The following is a 12,321-nucleotide window of genomic DNA, read 5'->3' on the forward strand; positions in this document are numbered from 1 at the left end:
CTTCTCTTATCCTACTTCTGTAATCTGTCACTTGTGTCTTACTTCTCTTATCCTACTTCTGTAATCTTTCACTTTTGTCTTACTTCTCTTATCCTACCTCTCTAATCTGTCACTTGTGTCTTACTTCTCTTATCCTACCTCTCTAATCTGTCACTTGTATCTTACTTCTCTTATCCTACTTCTGTAATCTGTCACTTGTGTCTTACTTCTCTTATCCTACTTCTGTAATCTGTCACTTGTGTCTTACTTCTCTTATCCTACTTCTGTAATCTGTCACTTGTGTCTTACTTCTCTTATCCTACTTCTGTAATCTGTCACTTGTGTCTTACTTCTCTTATCCTACTTCTGTAATCTGTCACTTGTGTCTTACTTCTCTTATCCTACTTCTCTAATCTGTCACTTGTGTCTTACTTCTCTTATCCTACTTCTGTAATCTGTCACTTGTGTCTTACTTCTCTTATCCTACTTCTGTAATCTGTCACTTGTGTCTTACTTCTCTTATCCTACTTCTGTAATCTGTCACTTGTGTCTTACTTCTCTTATCCTACTTCTCTAATCTGTCACTTGTGTCTTACTTCTCTTATCCTACTTCTCTAATCTGTCACTTGTATCTTACTTCTCTTATCCTACCTCTCTAATCTGTCACTTGTGTCTTACTTATCTTATCCTACCTCTCTAATCTGTCACTTGTATCTTACTTCTCTTATCCTACTTCTGTAATCTGTCACTTGTGTCTTACTTCTATTATCCTACTTCTGTAATCTGTCACTTGTGTCTTACTTCTCTTATCCTACTTCTGTAATCTGTTACTTGTGTCTTACTTCTCTTATCCTACTTCTCTAATCTGTCACTTGTGTCTTACTTATCTTATCCTACTTCTGTAATCTTTCACTTGTGTCTTACTTCTATTATCCTACTTCTGTAATCTGTCACTTGTGTCTTACTTCTCTTATCCTACTTCTGTAATCTGTCACTTGTGTCTTACTTCTCTTATCCTACTTCTGTAATCTGTCACTTGTGTCTTACTTCTCTTATCCTACTTCTGTAATCTGTCACTTGTGTATTACTTCTCTTATCCTACTTCTGTAATCTGTCACTTGTGTCTTACTTCTCTTATCCTACTTCTGTAATCTGTCACTTGTGTCTTACTTCTCTTATCCTACTTCTGTAATCTTTCACTTTTGTCTTACTTCTCTTATCCTACCTCTCTAATCTGTCACTTGTGTCTTACTTCTCTTATCCTACCTCTCTAATCTGTCACTTGTATCTTACTTCTCTTATCCTACTTCTGTAATCTGTCACTTGTGTCTTACTTCTCTTATCCTACTTCTGTAATCTGTCACTTGTGTCTTACTTCTCTTATCCTACTTCTGTAATCTGTCACTTGTGTCTTACTTCTCTTATCCTACTTCTGTAATCTGTCACTTGTGTCTTACTTCTCTTATCCTACTTCTGTAATCTGTCACTTGTGTCTTACTTCTCTTATCCTACTTCTGTAATCTGTCACTTGTGTCTTACTTCTCTTATCCTACTTCTGTAATCTGTCACTTGTGTCTTACTTCTCTTATCCTACTTCTGTAATCTGTCACTTGTGTCTTACTTCTCTTATCCTACTTCTGTAATCTGTCACTTGTGTCTTACTTCTCTTATCCTACTTCTCTAATCTGTCACTTGTGTCTTACTTCTCTTATCCTACTTCTCTAATCTGTCACTTGTATCTTACTTCTCTTATCCTACCTCTCTAATCTGTCACTTGTGTCTTACTTATCTTATCCTACCTCTCTAATCTGTCACTTGTATCTTACTTCTCTTATCCTACTTCTGTAATCTGTCACTTGTGTCTTACTTCTCTTATCCTACTTCTGTAATCTGTCACTTGTGTCTTACTTCTCTTATCCTACTTCTGTAATCTGTCACTTGTGTCTTACTTCTCTTATCCTACTTCTGTAATCTGTCACTTGTATCTTACTTCTCTTATCCTACCTCTCTAATCTGTCACTTGTGTCCTACTTCTCTTATCCTACTGTTACATACACTTTTACTCTAACCTAAGCTGTCAACAATATTATTTATTGTTTCATTGTTTTGCCTGGTCGAGACGTCTGCTTAAAAGAAATATTTGCCACACATTTAGCAACTAACACGTCAGCTTTAGAACTTGAGCGTTTTATTTAACAGTTGACCTATTTCAAACGCTAGAGGCGCCCATTATTTTTTTTTGTGGGACAGTCCATGGACAAAAACGTGTATGGCTCGCGCCTCCCGAGGGCGGTGTATTCAATGTTATCTGATTTAAGACTCGACAAACTCTCCCATTAGGTTAATCAACATTTCACGTGGACATCTTCGAGTTTGTTTTAAATGTTTGCAATAATGACACGTTTTTATTTCAGATCGTTATTCTCCTTACGATTTATCGTGCTCCAAGGAGATGGAGATTTATTTTTTTTTTTTGGGGGGGGGGGGGGTTAATGATGCATCTACAGCTTATTATGTAGGATTTTAGCTTCTTATTTTTTATTCTAAAAGAATGCAATGTAAATAGAATGATTTCGTTGAATGACAGAGTTGTAATAACCTAGAGACCAATTGGATACATGACTTGGAACTCTTCCATATATCTTGCTTGATTCAACCATCTTTTGCAGTCCCTTAGTTCCTAATCTGCTCTGTATGTAGGCAATAATAATGATGCCTTAAGGTAGTGGTGGGCAAACTCGTCGTTCAAAGGAACCAAATATAAACAATACAAAATAGAATTTTCTTCAAAGATCCTTAAAAGAAGTTAGGCTTAGCTTTAGTAGAGGCATTTTTATTTAAATATTTAAGTTTAGAATGTACAATCTCGGGATTACCTTGGCTGTGTTTAACTAATGCTTACTTTTTGGGTTAGGTGTTTAATTTTACTATACTTTTTTAAAACTCTTTCTGTCTTAGTTTCTTTAAATTTTCAATATAGGTTTTTCCTTCTGTTTGCAAAGCTTCATTAATCTATTATTAAACCAGCATTTATTTCTTTTGCTTAATATGTATTTAGTTCCTATATGATTTTCCGTAATGTTTTTAAGATAGTTTTTAATGAAATTCCAGAAGTCATCAACTGATTAGTTAATGTCTTTTTCTGTAAAGAATGTTTTTTAAAACTTTAATGCAGATTGGTGTAGTTCTGTTAAGTTAAATTTGTTCCAGAATATGATTGCTCTTTTGGTTTTTTTTAAATGGCTACTGCTTTTATCTGACCGTGTATTTTAACCTTATCAATAGTCAAGGGATAATATCATAATCTTCTACTAATCCAGGTCTGTTAGTTAAGAAGAGGTCTACTGTGTTGTTTAATATTTTTGAAATCACTCAGCTACTGCATATGTTATATCTAGTTCTAGTGGTTTTTTTTCTTTATTTGAGCGTCAATAATCCAAAAGGTTTCTCTTTAGAGCATTTGTTTCCATAACAAGTCACTCGAGAATCGCATGCGTCTAACTCGCGCCGCTTTCGCTCAACCGACCGAATAACGGTGAAACAATAAATTGGGGGAAAAATAACGCTTTGTACCTATGTACCACTGCTCCATTATTTATTGAATTGACGCCCATAGATAATTATTATGGTGCGCAGCTTTTCGACGGGGAATAATGGTACACATGCTTACGAGCGACAATCCTTGTTATTGCTGCTTTCTTAAAAAAGGGACTCTTTTCTTAAAGCTTGCGTTTCAGGAATATTACTCGTCTATTATATGATATGCTCATAGATAATATCCCGTGCCTGCACTAAGCATTGCGAGAAGCCACTGTAACGGAGTCAAAGTGCAGCAGGAAAAATGTGGGAGCTCTTTTTTTTAAGGTGTAAGTTTTGTTCTATGGTTATACCTATATGTTTAGCTTACACCATCCGAGTCAGGGAAGGAATGCTTTCAGAAAAAAAAAACATTAACTATGTATATATATATATACATATATATATATATATATATAAATAAATATATATATATATATATATATATATATATACACACATCATCCTGTATAAGTGTATGATGAAAATAGCTTAGGTCATTGTCGTTGTCGGACTTTCAGTCAGCGAGTTTCAAGATCTTTCTCCGTCACCGAGAAGTACATAGAAACCTAATTCATATAGCACTTGTTGTGTTTGTGTGTTTTATGTTGTTTGTATTTGCCTCTAAATTGTTATTGTTTTAGTGTTAATGGGACAATTGTAGTCAAACTGAATTTTCATGTGTTTGAACCAATTTTATTATCGTATCTTTTTTTACATTATTTATTTAAATTCATAATTTATTATAAGAATAATAATTCCCCCCTTTATTTTTTTTACTCTACAGCATATTTTTCAAAAACAAGAGAGACAGTGATTACTTTGAGACTAACAGCATACAGTTTAAAACGGAATTTCACAAAGCGATTAACTGTTTTAGCCAGCACTGGCCCGTATACGACATAGTGAGTACTGACGTCAAAATATTTGAATATGCACGTGACGGTGCGTCAGCCAATGAGGCGCAAGACAGGAACGCCAACACTAAACAGGAAGTCGTTGAAGATGACGATCTCGCCGAATCACTGGACAGCGAGGAAGAAGACGAAGAAGTTACGCTGGAAAAAGAAGTTCCGACGGCGATGACTTCAATCATTATGGAAGACAACTTTGACGATGTGGACATTATAGTGGACGTGTCCACGCCCAAGACGAGAAAACTGAGTCCACTGGTGACCAAAGGATTTGAGAAGGGATCAGAGACAATGTTGAATGGTAGCCAGCACAAACAAGAAGACGACAATACTTCATTCATTGAAGTGTAGCACTACATTTGGATTTTGGGCATTGGCAAAGCCTTCGTAGCCATCCTGACTTTGGTGCGGTTGTTTACACGATAACAGCGAAGACGCAATGGGCTGTTTCTTCAGCTGTTTCTATCATTCAATGTCTGAAACTTTATATTTGGAGCTATTTTTATGATATGATAATGTGAATGAGATATAAATATACTATAATGTCTTTAGCGCTAGTGTTTTCGGTTAGGGCCGGGTAGTTATGAGTGGCTTTTGTGTTTTACTTTGATACTTATGACACGTTTGTTAGATGATGTGTGAGTGTATCTGTTTCCGGTGTATTACCAGACCTTCAGTAAGTCGAGTTCCTCGATCAGTAGCGAACGTATCACAAGATATATTGACCCAAATAACCAACCTAAATGAAATGCACAAATTCAATACTGTTTAACAACACTACTTGAGTCCATAGCTCGATGTTGTCAGCCTTAAGACTTGTCAGCCTATTCTCTATTCCTCTAATACGTCTATTTACTTCACGTTGTATGTCGCGTATAGTGTTGATCTTGTCTGGTACGTCTCCTAAGTACGTTACAAACTCTTAAACAGACTTGGGCTTTGTTTTAACCCTTGCAGTTGCCGGTCGTTGTCTTGTAGCACCAAGCTGCTGGCGGACAACTAAACCGTTGTAGGAGTAATATATTTTAACTTATAATACTTGAAATGACTTGAATAACTTTTGTGAAAAAAACAAAATAAAAATAAAACTTTTTATCATAATACAAACAAATCCAACTTAAGATGAAATAAATGTAGAAGACTTTATTATTAATATAAATGGTATTTTAACAAAATCTAGCTCACTACAAAAATATGTCTTTTCATTTTGGTCATCTGGGGTCGTCTGGTGTACCCTAGACATCTTACGACATTATGTCGCTTATCTTGCACCATTCACACTGCATAGCACCAGCTGATCCTCAACTTCTTCTCACGTCACCTTAGAAACACACACACACTCCATAACAACACAAAAACAGACGTTAGCTTTGTTTTGAGACTGTAACACATGTGGGCTTTGTTTTGAGACTGTAACACATGTGGGCTTTGTTTTCAGAATGTAACACATGTGGGCTTTGTTTTGAGACTGTAACAGATGTGGGCTTTGTTTTGAGACTGTAACACATGTGGGCTTCGTTTTGAGACTGAAACAGATGTGGGCTTTGCGTTATGAAAGTTGTAGAACACAAGAGTCTTAGAACAGGTGAAGGGGTGATTAGATACGAAACTGAACGAAGTCAAAATGTTTTTGAATTAGGCTAAATAAAAATAAGGTTACAAAGACAGTTTGTGTGGAAACGCAAACTCAAAATCGGCCCCCGAAGTGGTCCACCTGGGCAGGTAAAAGGCGGGTTTCAATATTTTCAGAAAGAACATCAGAATGAGATTCTATCCAAGACATAGGACAGAGAAGAATGGAGAAACTAGGTTGACAGATCGTATATGGTGCCCCAACGGTCCAGAAGACCAAGAAATAGGTGAAATTGAAGGTGGAATTAGATGTGAACTTGGCGTAACTAATGTCTTATTATGTCTAATTGATCTAATTGTTTTGTAAAGGGCCAATCTGTTATTCAAATCTTCAAGAAAAAAACATTTCCATTAATTTTTTTCCCCTTTAGCTAAGTGTTTTATCGCCATACTGCGACACTATGGTTCACACAATAGTATGAAAAACTACGTATTAATTGTTGTTTTAAATTATGTCCAACTTATATGTATACTAAATAGATTTTTTTTTTCTTAAAAAAAAACTAAACATTTTTTTATGTAAATGTTGTAGATATATGAAAGAACTTACTTAACTTAGCAATGAAAATGTAAAAAAAAAAAAATTGACAAAAATCTAAAACCGTTTGCATAAATGTGTTAAAAATATGGTAAACTGCTTGCATTAGTGATTTTAAAAAATTAGATTTTTCTCTTTCAGAAAAGACAAAAAGTTGCCGTTGCATCAGAACTTTGAATGATCTAAATTATTATGATGTCGAATTTTCACTATCTTTTCTAGTTTACGAAATCTAAACGGGTCGGACGGTTGGACAAACAGACTGACATTCCACACAAAATATAATAGCGTCTTTTCCCTTTTTAGGGGACGCTAAAAATTGGGTATTAAAATATTACGCCAGTTCAATGGATAAAAAAAATAGTTTTGAAAGAAAAAGTATTCAAAATTGTGTATGTATATTGAGTGATGAATTTGTGTTTTGTCTCTATTGGTATAAATGCTATCTTATTTGTTTTATCCCCAGATGTTTTAAGTATCTATGATTGTGTTAAATGCTAGTATACATATAAAATCAAGGTGCCATTATAGTTTTCTTATTTAATACTAGAAAACAAAGGCATGCATGCCAAACAAAGAATGATGTAACCAGTTATCAGGTCTACAACTTTTATTGTTCTATCTATAATATAAACAATTGTTCATTGCTCAATACAAGAATTATTCCAATCATTTTTTTTTCAAAGCCTCATCAATAAAACTGACAAAAATAATAGTTATTGTCAATGTAAATTGTGTTACAGAAAGTTGTATTCGTTCTTATAAAATGTATTGGTTGCATAGTGAATTAAAGAGAAAAAAAAATAGACCTGCATCATCATGAATTAAAGGATCCGTTTTTTTTTTTGTTTTTTTTTAAATAAATTGTTAGTTTTTAGAAGCTATTTTTCAATGAGCTCGTGTGTGGTGGATAGTTGTTTATCAAACAAGTTTCCACCAATGTTGCTTCGATGTTCACTTGTTCAGGAGCTGTAGAGTTGGTCTAATAACAAACATAGTTCAACCTGTATGTACACAAAGCAACAGCTGACTATCATTGACCATTGCTTTTCGTTGTCTTCTTTTCAAGAGCATTCCCTGAAAGGAATACTTGTATCCTCGAATGAAGCCGAGACTAGGTTCCTGCATCCATAACTAACATCTTTAAGATTGTTTATACATAGACCAATGAATTTTAGACGAAACACAAAAAGTTGGCTGCTCCATTGCACGCTGTTGTCGTACGAAATAAATGAGCAGTTCTCTTGCAATATAAAATCAAAAGTAGAATGTTTAAAGACAACTGCACCATTCAGCAATTTCTGGACTTTTTGATATTTGAGATAACTGCCTTTAATGCTGAAATAAAAATCATTGTATGTGGTAAAAGAATGCCAATGAGAATGTACACGTTTTCAAATGGAACTAAAGTATACTTAGTTATCAGAACTTGATAAAACTGTAATGAAATATGTTTTGCAAGTCCTACTTTTAGCTCATATTTTCTGCTTAGTTTTAGGAAGGTCAAAGTTGAAAGTAAAAAAAAATTGAATCAATTATTTCAAGATAAAATTTCGAACATAGTATATGGCTGGTTAGCTACGTTGATAGAGAGTCGCATTAATAACGCCAACGTCTTAGGTTTGATTCCATAACTGGCAATATACTTTTTAACTTATTATTTTTAATGACAAAATATGAACGTTTAGTTTACTGTTTACTATATTGTTTGTTGGTGATGCGCATTGAGAAGACTTCATCAGCATATGGTATGCAAGCCAATGCCGAAAAAACAAAAAACAAATTATGACCAATAGCCAACAGGACTTTAAAAAGGGACATCTGTATTGGAGGTGAAAAGCCGACAAGTGTCAGTAGTTTCAAATATCTCGGAGCTATCGTCTCAGATGAAAACTGAACTATTGGTCAAAATAGCGAAGTCCGCAGCAGCACTTGTAAAACTCAAAGCAATATGGAAAGCCAAAGGCATAGCTCCCTACACTAAAATCAGACGAATACGCTCCCTGGTCACGACCACATTCTAATATGTTTGCTAAATCTTGGACGGTGACTGGATATCTAGAGAGGAGAATCCTAAGGAATGGAATTAAGTTGCTACAGAGAGACCCTAGGTATCACTTACAAAGTCCCCATCACACATGAAGAGATTAGAAACACGATTCATACAGCGATTGGACCCCACTATGACTGTCAAAAAACGCAAACTAAAACTTAATCTCTATGGCTACATCACAAGGTCCTCAATGAATCGAAAAAACATTCCTCCAGGGAACAGTACCAGGAAAAAGAAGAGTCACACGGAGAAAGCGATGGAAAGACAATATAGAAATATTGGTCTGTAGGAATTGATTTTACTAAAATTAAATTACTTGTTTTAGCTTAAAATATTATGTTATGACCCTCTTCAAAAACTGTACAAGAATGTATAGTTGTACATTTACATAAAAAATGCATTTATTTATTTAATAATAATAATAATAATTTTATTTATAAAGTGCTGTTAACAAACAAAATGTAGGCTCAAGGCGCTGTCATAACATTACAAACACAGACACGACAATGGTAATCAAAAACTAATCTAAAAATGTTCTAAACAAGTAGGTCTTAATGTTCTTCTTAAAAGTGGTATAGCATGTTGTCTGTCTGAGATTTCCCCATCACTTTCTATTCCAACTTGATACCTTAACAAGAGAGTATTCTAACTTGATACCTTAACAAGAGAGTATTCCAACTTGATACCTTAACAAGAGAGTATTCCAACTTGATACCTTAACAAGAGAGTATTCTAACTTGATACCTTAACAAGAGAGTATTCTAACTTGATACCTTAACAAGAGAGTATTCCAACATGATACCTTAACAAGAGAGTATTCCAACTTGATACCTTAACAAGAGAGTATTCTAACTTGATACCTTAACAAGAGAGTATTCCAACTTGATACCTTAACAAGAGAGTATTCCAACTTGATACCTTAACAAGAGAGTATTCTAACTTGATACCTTAACAAGAGAGTATTCCAACTTGATACCTTAACAAGAGAGTATTCCAACTTGATACCTTAACAAGAGAGTATTCTAACTTGATACCTTAACAAGAGAGTATTCCAACTTGATACCTTAACAAGAGAGTATTCCAACTTGATACCTTAACAAGAGAGTATTCCAACTTGATACCTTAACAAGAGAGTATTCTAACTTGATACCTAACAAGAGAGTATTCCAACTTGATACCTTAACAAGAGAGTATTCCAACTTGATACTTTAACAAGAGAGTATTCTAACTTGATACATCAACAAGAGAGTATTCCAACTTGATACCTTTACAAGAGAGAGAGTATTCTAACTTGATACTTTAACAAGAGAGTATTCCATCTTGGCATTAAGTAGTCCAGGAAATAAACAGAGCTTATTGTCCACCTACGTATTTATACTATATTTTTGAAAGCGGATTAAATTTTGTATTTTTTAAAATTTAGCTCAAAGATTAATCTTTGTCTATATGATCATCAACACATACACATAATTGTGTAATAAGGTAAAACAAAGAATATTTTCAAGTATTGATCAGCACAAGAAAAGGGGATCCAACAATGATTAACGAGCATAAAACCGAATAAAGCATCTGGAATTGCTGCTAGAGTACTCAGAGAACTAAGCAATGAGCTAGCACCAGTGTTCAAATAACTTATTCAGGCATCTCTTAACCTAGTCAGAGTACTGAGGGACTGGAAAGAAGCTAATGTCATTTCCACTATTTTAAAAAGAGGGGACAGTTACAAAGATGGCTTTAAGAAATATAGATCATGTGAATATGATGTGAAACACAGCTAGTAGGACTAATTGATGATTTTTCAAATGTCTTAGATACTAATGAGCAAATAGATGCTATTTTGTTATATTTTTATTTTTCTAAGCCCTGCTACATGAGCTGATGTCATCCGCCCAACTTCACCTTTGTCGCAATCGCCCTCTACCACCTCTTTCGTGAAGAAAATGTTTTGTCCACATCATCGTACCATCCCAGACCATCTCAGACCAATCGTCATAGTCTCGTACCATCAAAGCCTTTCGACTTTTAAACTGTCTCATCGCAAGTCGTCTTTTTGTTGTTGTCGACTATATTCCGTGTAGAAAATGGTCAGGAACTTAAAAATAAAACATCTTATTGGATCGGACCCTTATCAGGATATTCACACTGGTTGCTTAATAATAATAATAATAATTGTATTTATAGAGCGCTGTTAAAATGTAGGCTCAAGGCTCGAGGCGCTGTGAAAACATTACAAACATAAACACGAGAACTAAAATGACAAACGAATCCACATTGTTCCTGTTTCATAATCACATGAATAAAAAAGCTTATTTGACCATTTAAAACACGTGCTTAAATATTATACACTTTTGGTTGTAGACGAATGGGACTTCTGTGCAAAAGTTGTGTAGGCTATAAGCCTAAAGTCCTACTTTTTTTCTTGTCAAGACTCTGGGGTGCTCAGGGCGATCTCTGGAAAAAAAAAGATTGCTTTGTCACATCAACTGTTAAGGAAAGTATTTATAATAATCATGAAAAGAAGATTACATTTTTTTTTGGAAAAACACTATTTGAAAATAGCTCGGTTATTTAATGTGTTCAAACCTTACCCGCTTCCAGCCCTCTGCTATTTCTTATAAAGGAAAATACAATTCAATAACAACGCAAGTGAACTATAAAAAAAGAAGTAGCCATTTATTTTCTTGAAGACTAAAACTTTAGTTCTGACATCAGACAAAAGAACTTTGGCAACTAGATGAGCAGCGCGAGGTTGGTTTTTTTGTGAAGTCGTCAATGAAGAAATTTGAAATTATTGCATAAACGTAACACATTTTTTAACCAATGAGCAAAGGCTACGTATACCTCATGCTTAAAAATCTTAATTACTGAAATGTAGGTCTCCCCCCCCCCCCCCACCGGGGTTAACTTTGTTGTACAAGTTCTTAAAAAATTGTTGCGGACTTGATTCTCACATTTCATCCCAGAGGGCCACTACACCAGCAGCCTTTTGTTTTGCTTCATCATCTTAATACGTTTAACATTTAAAAATCTTTATTGATTAAAAAAAATCTGAACTACTTTATAACTGATAAAACTATCAAATGTATATTTATTTATTTACATATATAGACGTACGTAAATTGAGATCAATAATCATAGTTATCAATTTAGTTACATTTTAGCGAACTAATAAATAGTGTGACTAATTAACAATCATTCCTTTAATTTTTCAGATATATTCAGATACTTTTCTTTTTTTTTCAGGAACCATTTCTTTTTTTTTTTCAGTGTGATCTACACATTTTGTTACATTCCCTATCAAGCACTAACAAAACAACGATTAACATACGATTGTGAAATCTCAAGTAATTTGTATACTATTTCTAATGACAGAGTTTAAATATTCACACTCTACATAGCATACCAACATTAGTACATCTGTCACATGGACATCTATTTGAAGTTGTTTGACGATTTCCTTCGATCATTTATGTAAATGATGCAATCCGTGATGATCGATGGTGGTGTCTCTAATAATTGCTTGGGTCTACTAGCTAGGAGAAGGGGACCTTTAGAAACTGAACGTATCAAGATTTTTAACTACATAATTCTAACAAGTAATCGCCAATTAAGAGATGAGCGTGTGATAA

At 34.3% G+C, this 12,321-nt stretch overlaps 1 protein-coding gene and 1 long non-coding RNA gene across 9 annotated transcripts in view; one reads left to right on the forward strand and one right to left on the reverse strand.

Annotated features, from left to right (window-relative positions):
* The window catches only part of LOC106052668 (uncharacterized), a 41,208-nt gene extending 34,208 nt beyond the window's left edge, over positions 1–7,000 (forward strand). For all 7 annotated transcript variants that reach the window (XM_056026961.1, XM_056026965.1, XM_056026962.1 and 4 more), the window contains exon 17: positions 4,343–7,000. In XM_056026961.1, coding sequence (XP_055882936.1) covers positions 4,343–4,820 — 478 coding nt within the window. In that variant the 3' untranslated portion in view covers positions 4,821–7,000. The remainder of the gene's footprint in view (positions 1–4,342) is intronic.
* Positions 7,001–7,452: 452 nt separating this feature from the next.
* On the reverse strand, positions 7,453–11,492 carry LOC129925852 (uncharacterized). Of its 2 annotated transcripts, none has more exons than XR_008777579.1 (3): positions 11,281–11,492; positions 11,104–11,143; positions 7,453–7,977 (listed from the first exon to the last, which is right to left on the reverse strand). It is a non-coding gene; the product is annotated as an uncharacterized LOC129925852 (long non-coding RNA). The 2 variants fall into 2 exon arrangements; XR_008777580.1 differs by having other exon boundaries at positions 11,037–11,143.
* Between the last annotated feature and the right edge of the window lie 829 nt (positions 11,493–12,321).

This window comes from Biomphalaria glabrata, chromosome 4 (genome assembly GCF_947242115.1).
Source record: "Biomphalaria glabrata chromosome 4, xgBioGlab47.1, whole genome shotgun sequence".
NCBI lineage: Eukaryota > Metazoa > Mollusca > Gastropoda > Planorbidae > Biomphalaria > Biomphalaria glabrata.